The sequence below is a fragment of the Artemia franciscana genome, chromosome 1, assembly GCF_032884065.1.
Source record: "Artemia franciscana chromosome 1, ASM3288406v1, whole genome shotgun sequence".
In the NCBI taxonomy this organism is placed as follows: domain Eukaryota; kingdom Metazoa; phylum Arthropoda; class Branchiopoda; order Anostraca; family Artemiidae; genus Artemia; species Artemia franciscana.
Window position 1 is genome coordinate 69,844,098 of NC_088863.1, and position 21,895 is coordinate 69,865,992.

General features: G+C 35.5%; 1 protein-coding gene across 3 annotated transcripts in view; it reads right to left on the bottom strand.

Annotated features, from left to right (window-relative positions):
* Positions 1 to 991: 991 nt before the first annotated feature.
* The window catches only part of LOC136033376 (dual specificity mitogen-activated protein kinase kinase 7-like), an 87,104-nt gene continuing 66,200 nt past the window's right edge, over positions 992 to 21,895 (bottom strand). The window contains exons 10-14 of one of the 3 annotated variants that reach the window (XM_065714174.1): positions 16,946 to 17,118; positions 7,503 to 7,788; positions 4,117 to 4,369; positions 3,267 to 3,355; positions 992 to 2,010 (exon numbers count right to left, since the gene is read on the bottom strand). In XM_065714174.1, the coding sequence (XP_065570246.1) occupies positions 3,274 to 3,355; positions 4,117 to 4,369; positions 7,503 to 7,788; positions 16,946 to 17,118 (794 nt within the window). In that variant the 3' untranslated portion in view covers positions 992 to 2,010; positions 3,267 to 3,273. The remainder of the gene's footprint in view (positions 2,011 to 3,266; positions 3,356 to 4,116; positions 4,370 to 7,502; positions 7,789 to 16,945; positions 17,119 to 21,895) is intronic. The other 2 variants (XM_065714164.1, XM_065714169.1) reach the window with 2 other exon arrangements.

The window sequence follows — 21,895 nt, forward strand, 5'->3', positions numbered from 1 at the left end:
ATTTATTATATTATTTTGTCTGCTTTTTGCATGTTAGCACTTACACTTCTAAAGTTAAATCAGGATTTGACAATTTCTCCGTAGTTACATTTAGAAAATACCTTTTTCTTCTTTTTTAGAGGTGACAAGCCCTCAAAGCTGAGCAGAAGTAAATTTGACAAGCATTACCGCTGCCAATTTTCTCTTAAACATTACAACTTATACATTTTCAAAGTTTCATCTTTTCTGTATATACAATTCTTCTAGGGCCATGATTCATACGTGGGATGCAAGCACTACCAATGGGGCATGGCAGTATTTTGGTACTTCATGGGCACAACATGCAACCTTTGGCTGACTATACTCTATGGGCTGAATTTAAGAAAAAAACGTTATTCATGTGAATAACATCAGATTCATATAAGTTTAAGGAGCAAAAAATATGCACGATAGTATTGCATTAACGTAATACAATGTAAAAGGTGATTTATACAGACAATGTTTATCCTTAGCATAAAATATGACTAGAGGACGACCTCCAAAATATACCAAGTTAATAGCCTTCTAGACTTCCTTCAGGAGAATAGCCTACAGTAAAATTTTGAATAACTTAATTTAAATATCAGGAGGGGGCATCAGAATTTTTAAAATGGCTAGGTGGGACATGACCCAAAATTGGCTGGGAAACAGTGCTCTAAGAGAAGGAGTAAGCCTAAACTCCCTGACCTCCCCTCGGAGCACCTTTGTTAATCTGCCATGCATATTCTGAGGTGAAGAAAACACACGGAGCTTTTTACAAACAAAAAAGTATTTTTATGGAGTGGCAACTGAAGAGACAGTTAAGGCGATTAAAATTGATTACCAGTACAGGTTGTATTCTACTCGAGATCAAGTGGTGAGTAGAGAACAAAAATAGCCAAACCAAACACGCAATGACTTGGGGTCAACCTCCAACAAGGTTGACCCTAGTTCGGCATTGTGTAGTGCATAAGTGGGAGACAGTAACAACGGCAATCAAAAGGGGTAAAATTCACCTTGACTTGATGCCCATTTAATTGGACAATCTGTCTTGGCTTTTTCTACAATTGGACCATGACTTGACTTTTCCCACAACTATTCCCTTTTCAATTCAAAAATCAACGGACTCGTTAGTGCAAAAAAGGGAAACTATACTGAGAATTTTATCCCAAGTAAATCAGAAGGGCATGAACAAATAAGCCTGGTGAAAAACTGAAAGGTTTTAAAAGTCTTAGTCACAGCCCCAAAAAGGTGATGTCAAGTATTTTAGCCAACTTGACAACCTCAAAAAAGAAAAAGAGAGAAAAGAAGTCTAATACCGCAAGAATTTGCTGAATGTGTGAAAATACAGAAAGTTCAGCTCTTGCTATTGACATAAAACACAAGAGATCAACAGCAGGGAAAGAGTTAATTCCATTAATTAATCCTTAAATAGCTGCAAAAAAGTAATTAAAAATGATTCTTTTATGCAACAAAAAGAAATTATTTTACGTTCAAACTCTGTCTAAGAGCTGCCACTACATAGGGAAGAGGCAGCACGGTAAAGGGATACGAATTTCAGAACGCTCACTTTCTGTTGGAAAAAAGAAAGCAATCTTATAAGCAATAAACAATAATCAGAAAATAATTATTAAATAGCATATTCAGCATTGGCAACTGCATCAGCAGCACTATTGACTTAATTTGTCCGATGATCAGTTTCTTTTTCTTTATGTCATAGTTGTCAAATATAACTGCTTTTGAAACTTTTCATTTTTGGCACTCACGTCCCAATTTCTATGTGAGCAACTTTACAGACAACACACTCAAAAATAGCCAAAGTTTCCATAGAAACCTCTTGGAGGCTCTGGAGTCAGATGGTGACGAGGCGGCAAAGGTGGTGGCGTCTCATGAGATTCTCCCCGAGAATTGCGGGAAGGCAGTAGCGGCGAAGCAGGGACAGAATAGGACCCATGTCGACGAGAGGCAGTGGCGGACTGAGAGTGTGTTCCAGTGTTTGGGGGTAGCTGAAATCTGGAAATAACAGAACTTTTACTTCGTAATTGTAGGCAAAGTTGCTAAAAGAACAGTTAAAAACAGAAAAATAGTATTTATGAGAAAGAACAAGCATGCGTAAAGGCGAAAGCCTTTAGTGATTTTCACCAAAAAAATCTCCTTTCTTTTTTTGTGAGTTTTACAATACAAAAGAATTTTCTTCTTTTTCTTATTTTGTGATTTTTACAAAATCGCAAAATTTAATTTTTTGTAATCCTTATAATATGAAAATATTTTTGTATCGTAAAATCACAAAAAAGAGAAAGGAGGATACTTTTTTTTCGTGGAACTTATCACTGCCTATTAAAGGATTTTATTCCAATTTGAACTTTTATTTATCGTCATGGAAAGCCACTCTGATCTTCGAAATTATCTATTTCTTTGTAAAAATCACAAAAAAAAACAAAGGAGAAAATTTTTTGTATCATAAAAATCACAAGAAAGAGAAAGGAGAAAATTTATTGTATCGTAAAATCACAAGGAAAGGGAGAAAATATTTGTGTATGGTAAAATCACAGAAAAAAAGAGAAAGAAGAAAACATTGTTGCATCGTGAAAATCACAAGAAAAACAAAGGAGAAAACATTCATGTATCGTAAAAATCACAAGAAAGAAAAAGGAGAAAAAATTTTTGTATCGGAAAATCACAAAAAAGAGAAAGAAGAAAATATATTTGAATCGTAAGAATCACAAAAAAGAGAAAGGAGAGAGCTTTTTTAAAGTAAAAATTACAAAAAAAAGAAAAGAAGAAAACATTTTATCGTAAAATTACAAAAAAAAAGAAAGGAGAAAACATTTTTGTATCGTATAATTTACAAAAAAGAGAAAACATTTTTGTATCGCAAAAATTAGAGAAAAGAGAAAGGAGAAAATATTTTTGTATCGTAAAAATTACAAAACAGAGAAAGGAGAAAATATTTTTGTATCGTAAAATTTACAAAAAAGAGCTAACAGAAAAAGTTTTTGCATCGTAAAAAATAGAAAGGGGAAAACATTTTGTATTAAGAAAACTACAGAAAAGATAAAGTAGAAAACTTGTTTGTATCGTAAAAAAATGGCATCGAAGTCCAATTAAGCAGGCTAGTTTTCACAGCAACCTTTTTCACGGACAAATAAGATACCATGCATCAAGTTGCATTGCTTAATCAGTTAGTGAGATGGACATAACAGTTTCTTAGAATATTAGTCTCTCAACCAGCAGACAAATATACATTCACATACCAAGACAAACCTCACCGAATAGTTACTCGTGTAGTTCTTTCTTTTTCCAGCATTTTTTGTGTTTTCCTCTATGAACAGAACAGGAGTAACCTGTTTGACTCGAACTATTGAATAAGAAAAATAACTATTATACAAATATAAAATAATGATAAAGAAAACAAATGCTTAACAGCTATTGATATGTGAAATGGTTAGCCTATTACTGCTACTGCTACTAACAACTAACTTCAGCACCAAGCCACCTGAGGCCACCACACCTATACACACTCCTATCCATCCCAATCTGTTCAAAGTCGACCTTTTTACACCCTACCAAGAAGTTTCTATTTCCCTTAAATCTTTTGTTACGACATCCTGCCACCCCATTCGGGTACGACCTGTTTTTCGTTTGGCCCTAGACGGTTGGTCGAAAAGGACAATATTCGGCAATATGTCATCTTCATCGGTAGAATTTGTCCTAGAGATCTCAACCTTTTTCTCATTATAGCCATAGACATAAGGATTGAGCCACACTTTTTGTACAGCCAACTATTTGAAATATGGTCAGTCAGTCGGGTACCCAACGCATTCCGTTGGCAATTTCTCTGGAAAACATCTAGCAAATCCTCCTCCGTTTTTCGGAGCGCATACGTTTCATAGCCATTCTTTACTAGTGTCATCACTGTAGCTTCTGATGTCATAATCTTGGTTAGAATAATCTAATTTTTGACTCATCTTCCTATTCCTCCATACTTTCTTTCAAATCAACTGATATAATTGAGAAAAAAAAAGATTTTTTTTTGTTTTCTCTTGCAAAATAGCAATAAAAAATAAATCAAAGAGACAACTGAGAAAATATACCTGCAAAGAATTTTTTTTTTTTTACCTTCGTGGCAGTGCTGGCGAATCCACTGAAATTCTACGGGAATATTGAGGAGCATTTCCATGACCGCCGTCTTTTACAAAGCAACGCACTGACGAGGTTTCTTGAGTCTGTCGCGTCCCAACCGCCTCTGGGTACGAAGTCTTTTTCACTTCAACATTACCCAATTTGTAAAATTCCCTACTAGGAGGCCGTGGTTGTATATCAGGTACAGGAGGCCGACTACTCAGAGATTTGAGAGACAAATTCAATTGTGCTGAAAATCAAAAATATTACTTACTTATGCAGTTTGTCATAAATCAAAGATATTCGAAAACAAATCGAAAATGTCACATTGAATGTTACTTACTTATGCAGTTTTGTTCTCGCGCAAAATTCCATTTATAATTAAAAAATATGTCTTTCTGAAAATTATCCTCCCTTAAAACTTTTAATAAAATAACCTTCCGCTGTTCGAAATTACAATACAAAAATGCTTCGTAGATTCGTTTAAAGGCTTGTTTAAGCTGAAAATTGTTAGAATTTGTAGCTTTTAAATGTGTGTTTTGCCGTGATTTTAGAGCTTGAAAACTAAATCAGAAAAACAAGGCTGCATAACAAAAGTTTCATGAAATCTGACAAATGCAATACAATCAAATCTATTTTATTTAAGAAGAGAATTTACACTATTTTTTTATACAACAGGAAATTGAAAGAACAATTTATGATGTCAAAACCGACAGTCGAAAAGTTTATAAAATCCATTGCAAAACTGAACCCAACATACGATAAGGAAAGAGGTAAGGAAGCGAGCCATACACATACATACTAAATCTAAAATATGATGGATGAAGGGGTAGGGTGGGAAAGGTGAGGTATGAAACGTTAGAGGATATTAAAATAAATGTTAAGAAGAACTAATTAAGCGTTATTATCGTTTCTCTTCAGTAAGTTTCTTAACTAACTCTTCATTAAGTTCCTGAACTAAAATATATTAAATGAAATTGAAAAGCAAGTTATAACTAAGCAACAATTTTATTTTATTAGCAAAAACCCTCTTTCTAGATATGAACTGCTTGAATTACACAAGAGTTATGTAATTTATTTGGTCCCGTGTTTCTTTTTTTTTTTATCGATCTTCCTGTATATATAATGGCAATTACTTTGCAGTTATTCCTTGTAATTAATCCATTAATAATAAAAAAGTCCATCAAAATAATCAAAACTCTTTCAAGTTTTCAGGGGGGTGGGGGCTCTTAAAACCATTTAAGATTTTAACTATGTTTACATTGTGACAAAAGATTAGTGAGTGAAAGCAGATAACCGGTCAGATTATCAGCAAAAATCTTTTGGGATTTCAATTAAGTTTCCAGATATCCTGACATTATATTTATTATTTCAAAAACATTTTGAACATTTTAGCAGGTATACATAATGCAATAGTGTGTTGGGTAAATCCCAAATGACACTTGGCCGATAAGAGGTGAATAACACTCAGGCGAATTTCTTACTCAGTGTAATTAATGCCTGTTTTAATTCTTAACATGGTTAATAATTTTATTTTTGCCTTTTTTCTATTAGTAATCTTTTGTTTCTGTTATAAATCTCTTTAGAAAACAAAACTAGTTTTACCTCTTTAGTTCACTACAAGTTAACTACAAGTCAACTACAACTAGTCAACTACCAACTAATTATGACCTACAGCCAGTTCAAGCCATACAAACTAACCTCGAATAATTAAACCCAGTCGATATCAAACAATAGCATTAAAGCCATGGCTTGAACTGGCTGTAGGTCATAATTAGTTTGTAGTTAAGTAGTTGTAGTTAACTAAAGGAGTAAAACTGGTTTTACCTCGAATAATTGAAACCCAGTCCATATCAAACCATAGCATTAAAGCCATGTAGTTAACTACAACTAGTTAACTACAAACTAATTATGACTTACAGCCAGTTCAAGCCATGGCTTTAATGCTACGGTTTGATATTCGACAGGTCAATTCTTTTGGAGTTGGGCAAAGGCAATTCACCTATACAAGTTTGGGCATTCTTAAACTTTCATTCTAAAATTTAATTATTTTTTTAATGCTGTCTGAAATTTTGTCATCGTTTAAAACTCTTTAATTAAAATATACCTGAAACAAAATTGAAAATAACAATAATTGCCCTAAAGGGAAGAGGTTAATCGCTGAATTAACCCAACCACGATTTTGATTCCCTACTATACAACGTAAGTCTAAATTCTCAGTCAACCATAACACAGGTCAAAACGTCAGTTCCTAAGAGTTTTTCTGCCAAATACAACTGAAAAGATTACAATTCTTTCTGCCAAACTGATTCTGCAATAGCAAAAATCCAAATTAACAAAATAAAAGAAACTATTTTTTTTAATATTCACTTAAAATTGAAGCAGCAATATTACGCATTCAGTTTTTCACACAAGCGTTATTATCATGTAAAAGATGTGCAAACTAGTCCATTTTTTCAGGGGCTCTTAAGACACTAGAGTGCCTTCAAACATCCCTCATCCAACTTATCCGCTTAGCGTTAACGTTCCGAGATGTAAACCGTAAAAGATAGCAACAAATACCTATTTGGCACCTTGCTAACTGAAACGTCATAGGCAACTAGGCAAATAACAACATTAGTCACGTGTACGTTACTGCAAGTATGGCGTATTTACAAAGCGCTGAAAATATGCCACAATTCAGTTACTGTCCCTTTTTGTTTTCTGCATACAGTTTCACACATTTTTTTCCCGTTTTGGTAATGAACGTTTTGTTTATATCTGGCGTCAATTATCCTCAGTTATCCTACATTTCCGACAACTAATCCGAACCGCTTCAATAGTAATCATATGACGCCATCTACGTATCGCGAAACGCTAGGGATAAGTAATCTGATTTGTGGGATAAGTAATTTTGGAATGCTCGAACTTGGACCACACAAGAAGGTCCATATAGGGTCTCAAGGGTCAGTTTAAAATATTACCTTTAAAACGCTCAAAATACCCTCTAAAAGTAGAACAGACACAATTTCAGGGGAAAAACACAGATAAATGGTTGCCTTGCGGTATATCAGGGCGAAGGCTTTTGGTGACATGTGCTAAGAAAAAGTCAAGAAGGAAACGACACTTAAAATACATGTAGCCACAATAAGGACAATACATAACAACAACAACAACATATTCATATCGACAAGACATTCAAGCTAAAAAATATATTTATATGACAGCTTACTAATAAATAACTAAAATATCGAAAAAGAAGAAAATAAAAGAATATAAACAGTTAAAGGGCTTAATTGTCAGTTTAACCATTTTGCACTTTTAGTTTCATGTTAATTCCTTTGTGTGAATAGAATCAAAGCAAGAACACAACAATGGGAAACGAAAAACGTAGCTATACTCACTTGATTTGTCAGCAGGACTTTTTTTTGCACTGGCATTGTCAGGATTTTGAAAGGGTGTAGAGAGACTCCAAGTCCTCAAGGAGTCAAACTCACTAGTTGGGGAACCTTCGCTAGGAGACTGCTGGTTGTAAGAGCTAATACTAGAATTAGATGGTCTACGCTGAGGGCTGAAACCAACAAGTTCGCTAGACGTAGAGCGTGAATGAAATAAAACTGGACGGTTAATGGCACCAGGACTAGAATCTCCTCGCACTGAAGTCAAATTTTCAAATTTTCGCCGTGACTCCTGAAAAATTTGCGACTTAAGAAATATTGAAACTTTTTTTTTTCAGCTCTGAAATTTGAGATTTTTCACGATCTTTCTTTGTCTACAAAAATGTCCTTACAAAAGAAAAATGAATCATAATAAGCTTTTCTTAAGAAAACCATGGATTATTGAGTCACTCTTGAGATCAATTAATGAGAAGATTATTCTATTTAAACGGAACTACCTCTAATTAAATAGGAAAAAACATGTTTTCCTATTTAATTTCATAAAAAGGTTACTGTATTGAAATAAACAATCCATCATTAACACAGGATTATGATTGATGAACAATTCTTTTGGGCTTGGACTGTTTTGGTGGGCGTTTTCAGGCTGAAAAATCTCTTCCTAGCTTATTTATCTACTATGGGTTGCCTCCCGATAGTAGAATAATATTTGTAGGCACGGATATATAATGAGCAGGAGGTAATACGTGCGAGACTGTCTGTGCAGAATTTCGACTCTTGTTGATAGAAGTGCATCGTCAAGAGCTGAAAAGCATGTGACAAAGAATAGGCCCAGGATTGCGCAAAGCCTCCATTCATACTGGAGGTCTCGGGGACTTCTTGCTGTCCGGTTCTAAGCCGGCTTAAGTGCTTCAGTGTAGACTTGAGAAGAGGTGTTAGTCCCCGTCCTGTATTGGTATCCAGGACCATTACTTTTCCTGAGGCCAAAATAATTTCCATGATTTAAAAAACATGAAAATTGGAACTTGGAATGTTTTGACGTTAAAAAATAACTATCGTATCGATATTTTGACTAATGAACCGAGACGATTCAAACTGGACTTATTAGGAGTTTAAGAAGCTCTTATCCCAGGGATAGGAAGCATGACATTAGGTGATATAGAATTTGTTTACACAGACAGGGAGGATAGGGTACAAAGAGAGGGAGTAGGGCTCATGATGAATAAGGAAGCTGCTAAATCTTGTTTAGGCTAGGAAGGTATTAATAGTGTGAATACTAATCACTCATTTTATGACTAAAAAGTTCAGGGTATCAGTTATAGTAGTTATAGTAGTATCAGTTATCAGTTGCAGTAGTATGCCCTTGTAGAGCCGACTGACGGAGATACTAGTGATTCAGATGAATTTTAATTACAGTAACAGAAGCAAATAGACAGGGTACCAGGTAGAAATACGCTTTTTTATTGGATATTCACGCCCAGATCGGCAGAAATAGGAACATATGGTATCCTAGGCAAGGTAAATTTGTTGTAGGAAAAGAAAGCAGCAATGGCTACAGACTGTTGCAATTTTGTAGGCATAACAATCTAGTTATAACCAATACGGTGTTCGGTTATAAAATGGCCCATCAGTTAATACGGTACTCACGTGATGGTAAGAAAGCAATCCTTATTGATTATGCTATTGTAAACCGAAGACTGGCAGGGTCAATAGAAGATACTAGGGCATATAGGAGTGCTGTTATTGATGCTAAAGTAAAGATCGCCATCTAGTAGTGTCTAGGGTTAATTTAAAGTTAAAATTTCGGAAGAGTAACTACGTCCCGGGAAGTTATGATGTTTGTAGACTCTAGGATGAGAATTTGAGAGATAATTTTCCGTAACGGTTAAATACTAAACTGGGGATTTCAATTGGACGATGTGGAAGCTGGATGGAATTATTTTTGGAAAACAATTTTGAAAGTTGCTAAAGGCGTCTTAAGGACCTGCCCTAGTTAAAGATATGAGCGGGGTCAAAATTAGTGATAAGGAAAGAGTTAAAAAGAGATGAGAAGAGAATTTTGAGAATGTGCTAAACCGAGAGAGTTGCAGGAAAGATATAGAAGAAAACGAAAAAGTTTATGATACCTTAGATTTGAAGGAAGATTTATTTTGTGAGGAAGAATTAGTGACAGTACTAAAAGGATTACAAAATAATAAGGCTTCAGGTGCTGATATTGTGGTAAATGTGTTTCTTAAATATGACGGCTCTGAAGTTCGAAATAAGTTACTAGAGATTATGAATATGATTTTTGAAAAGGGGAAGTACTTGGCGATTTTAGGAAAACCTTAATTAAACCACTATATAAACAAGAGCTAAGAGCTCATATGGCATGAACTCTAGCAAAATTCTAAGAATCAATAGATTGCTTTAAAAGGAAAATCAGAGGCTTTATGCCGGTCGGGATTTAAAATAAGAGCTCTGAGTCACGATCCTTCTAAATATCAAAATTCATTAAGATCCGATCACCCACTCGTAAATTAAAAATACCTCAATTTTTCTAATTTTTCTTCTCCCTTCAGCCCCCAGATGGTCGAATCGGGGAAAACGACTTTATCAAGTCAATTTGTGCAGCTCACTGACACGCCTACCAATTTTCATTGTCCTAGCACGTCCAGAAGCACCAAACTCGCCAAAGCACTGAACCCCACCACCTAACTCTACCAAATAGAGCGGATCCAGTACGGTTACGTCAATCACGTATTTGCGACATTTATAAGCGTTTTCCAAGATTTCCGGTTTCCCCCTCCAACTCCCCACAGTGTCAAAAGTTCTGGTCGGGACTTGAAATAAGAGCTCTGAGACATGAGTTCCTTCTAAATATCAAATTTCATTAAGACCCGGTCACCCGTACTTAAGCTAAAAATACCTCAATTCTTCTGATTTTTCCAAATTAACAATCCCCAGCTCCTTCAAAGAGAACAGATCCGTACCAATTATGTCAATCTCATATCTATAACTTGTGCTTATTCTTCCCATCAAGTTTCATCCCGATCTCTCCACTCTAAGGGTTTTCTAAGATTTCCGGTTTCCAATATTTCTGTTTCCCCCCTCCAACCTTCTATGTCCCCGGATCAATTCGAATTGATAATGAAGCATCAAAAACATAAAATTATTCTATATATCAGGTTTCATTAAGATCAGATCACCCATTCGTAACATACCCCGATTTTCACGTTTTCGAAGAATTCCGCCCCCCCCCAAACTCTCTTCAATGTCATCAGATCTGGTCGAGATTTAAAATGAGAGTTCTAAAGCACAAGATCCTTCTAGATATTAAATTTCAATAAGACGTGATCACCCGTTCGTAAGTTACAAATACCTCAGTTTTTCAAATTTTTCCGAATTACTCCCCCCTCCCCCGACTCCACCAAATAGAGCGGATCCGGTCCGGTTATGTCAGTCACCTATCTTGGACTTGTGCTTATTCTTTCCACCAAGTTTCATCCTGATCTCTCCACTTTAAGCGTTTTCCAAGATTTCCGCCCCCCTCCCCCAATGACATTGGATCTGGTCGGGATTTAAAATAATAAATCTGAGCTTCGAGGTCCTTCTAAATATGAAATTTCATTAAGATACGATCACTCTTTCGTAAGTCAAAAATACCTCATTTTTTCTATTTTTTTTAGAATTAACCCCCCCCCCCAACTCCCCCACATTGAGCTGATCCGCTCCGATTATGTCAATCCCGTGTACAGGACTAAGTCTACCCCAAGAGAGCAGATCCGTTCCGGTTATGTCAATCATGTATCTAGGACTTGTGCTTATTTTTACCACCAAGTTTCATCCCAATCCCTTCAGTCTAATCGTTTTCCGAGATTTTAGGTTCCGTCCCCCCCACGTCCCCTTCACCGAATCCGGTCGGAACTTAAAATGAGAGCTCTGAGACACAATATCCTTCTAAACATCAGATTTTATTAAGATCCGATCACTCCTTCATAAGTTAAAAATGCCTCATTTTTTTTTATTTTTCAGAATTAACCCTCCTCCCCCAACTCCCCCAAAGAGATCGAATCCTTTCAGGTTATTTCAATCACGTATCTAGGACTTTTGATTATTTTTACCACCAAGTTTCATCCCGATCCTTCAACTCTAAGCGTTTTCCGAGATTTTAGGTCCCCCCCCCTCAATTCCTCCCAATGTCACCAGATCCAGTCGGGATTTAGAATAAGAGCTCTGAGACACGACATTCTTCCAAACTTCAAATTTCATTAAGATCCGATCACTCCTTCGTAAGTTATAAATACCTCATTTTTTCCAATTTTTAGAATTACTCCCCCCCCCCCCAAATAGAGCAGATCCATTCTGGTTATGTCAATCATGTATCTAGGACTTCTGATTATTCTTCCCACCAAGTTTCATCCCGATCCCTCCATTCTAAGCGTTATCCAAGATTTTAGGTTCCCTCCCCCCAACTCCCCCCAATGTCACCGGATGTGGTCAGGATTTAAAATAAGAGCTCTGGGATACGATATCCTTCCAAACATCAAATTTCATTAAGATCCCATCACCCGTTTGTAAGTCAAAAATACTTCATTTTTTCTTTTTTTCCGAATTAACCGACCCCCCATTTCCCCCCAGACAGTCAAATTGCGAAAACGACTATTTCTAAGTTAATCTGGTCCGGTCCTTGATGTACCTGCTAAATTTCATCGTCCTAGCTTACCTGGAAGTGCCTAAAGCAGCAAAACCGGGAACGACAGATAGACCGATAGACAGATTGACAGAATTCGCGATCGCTATATGTCACTTGGTTAATACCAAGTGCCATAAAAAGTGGTAAGAGTGAGTGTGGTGATTATCGAGGCATTAGTCTGGTCTCTTTAGGTAGCAAATTACTTAGTAATAAGATACTTTTTAGACTGATACATGCTGTGGACAAAGTTTTAAGAGAAGAACTGCGGTTTTAGCAAAGGTGGAGGACGTGTCGACCAAATTTCCACTCTTAGGTTAATAATTGAGAAGTACCTGAGCTATCCAACACCTTTAATCCTCAGTTTTATGGATTATGAACAAGTGTTCGATTCTATTGATAGAAGAGCTTTAGTAAAGGTTTTATCCTTGTATAGTATCCCCCTTTATACGGATCATTTTGATGGTTTTGCCTTAAGAAGCGCAGTAAAGGCAATGGTAGACCATGGAATCAAATGAGGAGGAAAAAATCTCATGGACTTAGATTGTGCTGATGATTCAAGTATCCTAGATCAAAATGTGAGCAAAATAAATGAACTTTTAGAGGTTTTGCGAGTTCAGGGTGCTAAAATAGGTTGGAAAATAAATGTTAAGAAGACTAAGTCAGTAAGGTTATGAATAAGTGAAGATGAAAAGGTGACGTTAGGTAACGAAATATTGATCAGATGGACAGCTTCACTAACCTTGGTAGCATTATCAGTCAAGACGGTGGGAGTAGTGAAGATGTTAAAAGTAGAATAGCCAAGGCTCAGGGTGTTTTTTCACAATTAAAAAAAAAAAAAAAAAAAAAAAAAAAAAAAAATACGGCTCGGAAACATAGATTCTCTGAAAATCAGATGAAGATTTGCTAGATGTTTTCGAGAGAGATTTCCTCCGGAATGTTCTGGGTATCCGGCTGACTTATCATATTTCAAACAGTAGGCTAGTTTTTCGAGCTTGTCTCCCCATGGGCCTATGTCATTTATATATATATGTATGTGCGATTAATAAATAAATGAACTTGAACTTGAACTTGCTGTATGAAAAGTGTTGCACAATCCCGCTTTCAAGGGCGATGATGAGAGAAAGGTTGAGATGTTTAGGGCAAATTCTGCGGATGAAGGATGGCAGACTGTCAATCTGTTCAAGCTAAAACCCCTTCATTATTGATTGAGAATTGAGCGGCTGAGATGAATTCAGTTATTCAATGGTTTTCTTGTATTTGTTTAGTCCCAAATTTATCTAAGAAAGAATTTATGTTTTTTGGGAGATCTGAGCATGAAGTTACTAAAGTTAGAATTGATGAGTTAAGGTTTGATAAGGTTATTGATAAGGGTTAAGACATGTAGATATTTAGGGATTATTATTGACGAATTTTTATCTTTTCGCAGTCACTCTGATCATCTCCGCATAAAATTAACCCAAAATTTAGGAATTTCACATCGATTGAAGTATATTTTTCCTTTTTTAATTATTAAAATTCTTGATCATTCCTTAATAGAATCATACCTAAGACATTGCCCCATTATTTACCTAAATACGTTTCCTAGCCATTTTAAACTCCTCCAAATATTTCAAAATAAAGCCATAAGAATCCTTGGTACTTTCTTTCATCGTCCTGCACCATCTCAGTCTTTCTGAAGCAAAAACTTTATATTTATTTCTTTATATATTAAATCTTTGTCAACTTAAGGGTTTGCAGTTATCGCTCTGGCATTATGATTTTCAGTCTCCGGTGAGTTACTTTTAGGAATCACATATTCTTGTCAGCCCCTTTCACTCACTCGCTCCTTCACCTGCTCGTTTCGGAGCTTATAGAATCCCCTCGATTAAATACGAAAGGGATAAACTTTCCATAAGATACTACATCCTTTTTATAGCGAAGAGGCTAAAATTCGATAACGGGATGATTTTACCAGGTATTTTTTTTTAGTATTATTTTCGGACTTTGTCATAATTGGTAGCCTCCTTTGTCCCTTTCCTTCTATATATTATGATGTTTTTGGTTTATCTTTTTAGCCTTCTTTTCCAGCTTAGCTCCCTGTTGGCTTTATTTAATTAATAACTAAAAAAAAATTTCCAACAAAATATATTTTTCAAAGAAAAGTAAGGAACTCCATTAGATCAAAAATGAGCTAATAAAAGGAAATAATCTACCAAGCATAAAACTACCACAAGTCAGCATCGATAAATAAATGAAACTCAAAATGAGCAGAAATTAACATGATTAGGGCTCAAAGTCCTATGCCTTCCCAAGTCCAGAGCATAATTTGCACTTGGCTTCGCTTTAGGTTTTTAATAGTAGTCTTGGCTTTAGTAGCAGTAGTATTAGTAGCAATAATACTAACAGTAGCAGTAGTCTGAGGAGTAGAAGCAGTAGCATTATGATGCAAGCATTGTTTTTTGCTTAGTTCAACATCTAAAACAATAAGCTTTGTAAGTTTTGATTTCACATACGAAACTGATCCTCAGATATTGCTGATGCGCCCTTTTGACAACCTGAATACGGATGGCAGGTTGTCATCCGTACAACAGAAATTTTCAAAAATATTTTCTGAAAATTTCCCTTTCATACCCTTAGGCATAGTTGTAATAGTAGTCACAGCTCCAATATAACTACTCAACTTAATAGAATTAGCCATCGCTATGAAATTGTCGATTTACTCGTTTTTAAAATGTATTTACGCATACTTTTTGAAATTTTTCAGTTTGTCAGTGTCTTCTATAAGTTCGAATTTGTCATCAATATTCTCTCAAATTTTACCTTCATAGACTTAGCCTTAATAGTACTTGTATCACAGTAATTTCAGTGGTAGTAAAAGTAGTTGCAGTGTTAGTGTTGCATTAGCAGTAGTAACAGCAGTAATTAGCGGCAGTAGCATGTGCATAATGCCTTTTGGTCAGTTGAACATCACTTTCTAGATGCCCCGAAAGTTTCACCCTGACACGTTAAGCCATTCCATAAATATTGTTGATATGCGCTTTTGACACCCCCTTGACGCCCTTTTCACATTAATATTCTAAGCTTTACAAGTTGTTCCAACTGAAGTAGGAAAGGTTTAGTAGCATTAGCAGCATAAGGAAAAGTAGCAGTGGTATTAGTGTTAGTAGTGACATGCATGTATTACCTTTTTGTCAATTGATCATACACTTTAAGTATTCTCCGAAAGATTCAACATAATACCCAAATCAATCCTTGAGATACGCCATCTTGACAATCTGCTTGCGCATGGTGTGCTTTGATTTAGTTAAAATTTCCCCTCAATATTCCGTCAAATTTGTAACACCTTTATTTGTGTAGCCTTGATTTTACTAATACCATAGTAGTAGCAGTAATAGTGTGTAATTATTAGTAGTAACAATAGCAGCAGCAGTATTAATAGCAGTTGTAACAGATAACATTTTGCCTTTTGGTCAACTCAACATCCCACTCATGATGCTCCTGAAGTTTCCTCTTGGTATGATAAGCCGTTCCAAAAATATTGCTAATACACCCGTATCAGCAATTTGTATGCATATAGTATGTTTCGATTTAGTTCAAATTTCCCCTCAACGTTTCCTCAGATATTTTTTTCTAAAATAGCTGAGGATATACAGAGGTATTAGGTTTGGTGATAATAGTAATAGTACTTGTAGTACCAATAGCAGCAGCAGTAGTTGAAGTAGCAGCAGCGTTCAATTATTGCCTTTTTGGTCAATTGTTCGTCTCCCTTATCATTTCATGAAAATTCCAATTCAATATACTCATTCATTCCTGAGTTACACCCTTTTGACGACCCATATACACACACGAGTTATGATTTAGTTCAATACTCACCTCAACATTCCCTGAAAGACTCATCTTAATGCCCTTCGTATTTTGGGAAGGTATAGAATTCAAACATGCATACCTTTTCTGAGTAACACAGTAAATATGAACAAATTGCATAACTCGTAGCCCTTCCCCCGAGGCCTAGGGGGTGGGGGGTGTGTGACATGAGACCCCAAACACATAATTACTGGGCTTTTCAACAACGCTGACAAAAATTGAGGTCAAAACTGTTTTTTGGATCTTTTTGTTAAGGAAAATAATGGGCGTGGCGTTTTTTCTTTGGGGGGGGGTCTCTCAAATCACTTTGACTCTTAAAAATGGTACTATAACTTACAGTTTAAAATCAAATGAGATCTATTTGAATTTCATATGACCACCCATTCCATAAGCCTGCCTTGAGGCCTCGGAGGGGGTGGGATTCGATCACAGATACAAACTGATGCCTTCCAAGGCCTCCTTTTAATATAATGTTTTCTTGAATGCCATAGACGGTGTTAATATAGGCAATAACTTACAGATGAACTTACAGAATTCCTGCTTGCTGCATCATATTGCTGAATCAAGTCAGTCCGTAGGAACATTTTACAGACGGTGATATATTGGAATCAACGACCAAAGGATGTGATACCATAAAAAAAAGGTGCAAACAAGCCTAAATATAAAACAATGCACTTGTGTTGTGACCACACACCTAGGGAGGCTCAGTCAACAGTTCAATTCAGGTCAGTTTACTTTATTTATAATCCAAACATATTTAACTAATATCCCAGTACCCGCCCCAAGAAAGATGCAAAAAAGCACTTGCGACTGGGCAGGTACATAAAACTATTTGCAGGTATATTTTAATTAATACTTCACTACAAGATTTTAATTCATAAGATTTTACGTCATCTGCATTTAAAAGGATACTTGAAAAATAAACATTGCTTACTTGTGGGGTCGGATAAAGCTCAGACTCGTCATACCGAGATTCTTGACTGAGTCTCCGGCCACAATTGGGTGACATATCTGGTAGTCTTTCTTCTGAATTTCTTTTACTTCTTTGGGTAGCATTCATATCATGTAGGGTCAAACCTCCAGATCCTATCTGAACAACACTCTTTCCTACAGAAATTGAAACAGGTTCAAAAAAACCACAAGCATCACTTCTCATCTCTTTCGAGAAAATCTAAGGGAACTCTTGAAAAAAAAACATGAAAAGGAGTTGTTTTAGGAAACATTCCTAGAAAAATAACTTTTTTTTCCAAGCAAAAAATTTAACTCTTCGACAACAAAATTTAAAACACAACGCAGATCAGGACAAAAACACTAAAATCATAAAATAGACCGATGTCACAAAATCTAAAGATTTGATTAAGTAAGTCAATGTCTACCTGTTAATATATTACCAATTATTTAAATTACCAATCGCATTTAAATACACTATCAAGCTATTCTCTGTGTAGAGAATACCATAAACTTACGTTAAATAAGTGAAAAGTGTATAAAGCTTACATCTAATCCCTAACCTTAAAGCAATCTTACAACAGATACCATTGAAAACAATTTTCATCCCTCTTTTCAAGAACTAGCCAAAGACCCTTTTAAAGGAAAAGCATTGAAAAGAGAAAGAAATAAGACACAAAAAACAATAGCATAAATCCCATAAAATATTTTATTAAAATTACTGGTAAATGTCCGGAAGTTCGACCCAGTCAGTAATCACAAAATGGCAATGTGATATTATGGGCAGCGTTTCTGAAGCGAGAGTGTCTTCGCCGTAAAATTAGGTTCAGTCTGTTCTGACGCTTACAAGAGAGAATATGTTCTTATTTGGTCCTTTGTTGCCCGGAAACAGCGTTGTGGCAAAGCAAAACCGTAATAATTTCTAGCCATTCATTAGATAATTATATGAATTTCGAATATATCTAGTTCAACATTTAAAAATTGATCATAAATGAAATTAGTCCACCACCACCCCCCCCCCCCCGAGATAACATCCCTGGTATAGAAAGGAAATGCATGAGCAGCAATTATTGTATTTAGAACAATGTACAACTGTAAATTATAGTTGTACACCTGTACAACTATGGGAAACCGAAATGGGTAGAGAGGGAAGGGGTAGTATTTTTTCCAAGTTGAAAATTTCCCCTGTATTTTTATTGTTTATTGTTTGGAATTTCTGAATCCATATTAGGCAGCCATAACAAATTTCAAAGAAAAATATTAAGAACACCTAAGAAGGTGGACCTAACATCTCAGCCCAGCGGTTTTTTTTTAACAAAATTCCTGAAGCCAAATCAATCTCAAAAATAAAAGCAAACCCCTTCTTCGTTTGGGTTAAAAAATTCCTCAACCAACAACCTCACTTTATTAAAAATCATGCAGTCAATATGCACGAAAAGAATTGCCACTTAGCCAAAATCCTTAATAAAAAGAAAGTTCCGTCACTAGCTGCCAATATTAATCTAAGGGAATCCGGAGCAATTGAAAAGATTCAGTTTTTTAAAAGTCTGTCTTAATGTTCAGGATGCTGTTTGGTTAGTCAATTGCACTTACGTTAAGTAAAGTTAACAGAAAATAACTTTTAAACATTTTAATAGCTTCGATTTAGCTTTTATATTCATCTAAACAATTTCTGAGACATCTTTCATAAATTCCGGCATTAATTTAAAGTTAATTCCTAAGGCAAAAATAAGGATAAAATCAAATACCACTTGTGAATCGTACACTTTATACTTTTTGAACTTAGACCTCTCTATTGCGATATTAGCCTTAGGTTTGTAACCAACAGCCTCAGAAATCCTTATCTACCAGTTTTGTTGAGAACAATATTTTTGAAATATACAGCTAATTTGTCTTGTTTTGGGTTTCTGTTAGATATCAGCATTGGATTCGTAAACAAAACCCGATAAATCTGAATAGCAATTTTGATGAAAGTAAGCACTATTTATGCCATATTAACTCAATGTGTTTTGATTTTGGAATTATTTATTTATTTTCTTTATTTCCCTCAAAAAATGAGGAGTACGCTACAATATAATATAAAGAAAAGACAAATGATAACACTTACAATCAAAACCTATCAGATATTGATCAAACACTTAAAAAGCGAAGACAAAAAGATACAAAAACACTTGCTAAATATTTTAGCCTATAAATCATCAAGAGCCAGAACTGTTACTAAAAAACGGAAATAAATTGTGGCCTAAAAGGTTAACTTTCGCCATATCTTCAAATGTTGTTATATTTTTTCTTTATACAGACTACAGGATCCTTCACTTTGGTCTCTAACCAACAACCTGTTAGAGCACAATTTTCAGTTAGCTCAAAATTTCAGTTAGCGCACAAATTGGGATCCCTGGGGATGCTACGAAGCAAAGACAGGAGTTGTGAATATTAAGAAAAATAGACCCGATACTGACATTAGTCAGGACTGACTTGACAGAAACAGACAGGTACGTCTCTTCTGGCTGTCAGGGGGGTAAAGAACGAATTTTTGGCGACAAACTAATAAAGAATGTCACTCTCTTTGCACATAAGCCAGAGAGTCCATTTGAACTATCTTTACTTCTATGGAAAGATCCAGATGCCAGACTGGACAGGTCCATTCCAATAGAAGCCTTTTGAAAGGACAAGATAAATGAAAAAATTGTTAAAAAGGCACTTGAGTTTATTCTTTAAAGAATAAATCTCATCCTTAGCAACAGTAGCATAATACACTCACAGGGAAGATCCTTCCCAGAAAACTGTAAGTAATAAGCCTAACAATACAATATTTCTGGCTTCCCACCATCTCTCTCTCTTGGAAACACAGTAGATAAATTTCATCCCCCCACCTAGTCAGATCTGCGTACACATTATACGATAATAAATGAGAAAATGGACCAAAATCTTGACAAGCACTTTGGGTTTCAATTGAAGGCTTCAACATTTGCTATTTGGCCCTTCTTATATCATCCGGAATGAATCGTTTCTTTACTATAAATCTTCACAATAGAATAACTTACTGCATAATTAATAACGTTTTCTTTACTTTATAACTTTACTATAGAATAATTTATTATATAAATTACTAACGTTACTTTACTATAGAATTAAAAAGAAATCGAAAGTATTTAGTAAATGCATCTAAAATTGTATCTTAATTCACATTATAATTGTAATTGTAATTGTGAATTAAAAAGAAATCGAAAGTATTTAGTAAATGCATCTAAAATTGTATCTTAATTCACAATATAATTGTAATTGTAATGTAATTGTTTAAGCAATTTCTTCATCCAAACTAGGGTCAACATCAAACAAATTGCAACCCAAATTGTTTTATAGCCCATGCTAGAAAACAAAAACAAATTCTGATAGATCGAAAGTTGATGTCTATAAGCAAAGGCCTAATGTAAGTAAAGGCCTATATAAAAGGCTTAAGTAGGGTTTTCGATGCCAGTTTCCGGAGGACAATGTCAGTTTTCGAGCCTTCTCTCACTGTTACGGTACTAGTCTATTATAATAATAATAATAATAATAATAATAATAATAATAATAATAACAATAATAATTTATTTATGCCCTCTTTACATACAAAAGATGTACACAGACCAGTATGAAAAGAAACTGAAAAATATAAAAATTACTCTTCTAATGAAAATATGTAGATAATAGTTTTTTTGTTTTTTTTTTCACATAACTCAAACAAGAGCTAAGAGCTCACATGGCACTTGTGACGAGGCAAGAAGAGCTAAGAGCCAAGAGCTCATATGGTATGAGCTCTAACAAAATTCTAAGAAAAAATAGATTGATTTAAAAGGAAAATCAGAGGCTTAATGCCGGTCGGGATTTAAAATAAGAACTCTGAGTCACGCTGTCCTTCTAAATATCAAAATTCATTAAGATCCGATCACCCACTCATAAGTTATAAATATCTCCTTTTTTCTAATTTTTCCTCTCCCTTTAGCCCTCCAGATGGTCGAATCTGGGAAAACGACTTTATCAAGTCAATTTGTGCAGCTCCCTGACACGCCTACCAATTTTCATCGTCTTAGCATGTCCAGAAGCACCAAGCTCGCCAAACCACTGAACCCCTCCCCCCAACTCCCGCAAAGAGAGCGAATCCAGTACGGTTACGGCAATCACGTATACACGACATTTGCTTATTCTATCCACCAAGCTTCATCACGATTCCTCCAATCTAAACGTTTTCCGAGTTTTCTGATTTCCCTCTCCAACTCCCCCAATGTCAACAGACCTGGTCGGGATTTGAAATAAGAGCTCTGAGACATGAATTCCTTTTAAATACCAAATTTCATTAAGATCCGGTCAAGCGTTCTTAAGTTAAAAATACCTCAATTTTTCTAATTTTTCCAAATTAACACCCCTAGCTCCTCCAAAGAGAACGGATCCATTCCAATTATGTCAATCACGTATCTAAGACTTCTGCTTATTTTTCCCACCAAGTTTCATCCCGATCCCTCCACTCAAAGCGTTTTCCATGATTTTAGGTTCCCCCAAACTCCCCCCTATTGTCGCCATTTTCGGTCGGGATTTAAAATAAGAGCTCTGAGACACGATATCCTTCTAAATATCATATTTTATTGAGATCCGGTCACCCGTTCGTAAGCTAAAAATACCTCATTTTTTTAATTTTCAGAATTAACCCCTCCCCCCAGTTACCCCAAAGAGAGCGGATCCGTTCCGGTTATGTCAATCATGTATCTAGGACTTGTGCTTATTTTTCCCACCAAGTTTTATCCCGATCCCTCCATTCTAAGTGTTTTCAAAGATTTTACGTTTCCCCCTCCCGACTCCCCCCCACCCCAATGTCACCAGATCTGGTCGGAATTTGAAATAAGAGCTCTGAGACCCGATATCCTTCCAAACATCGAATTTCATTAATATCTAATCAACC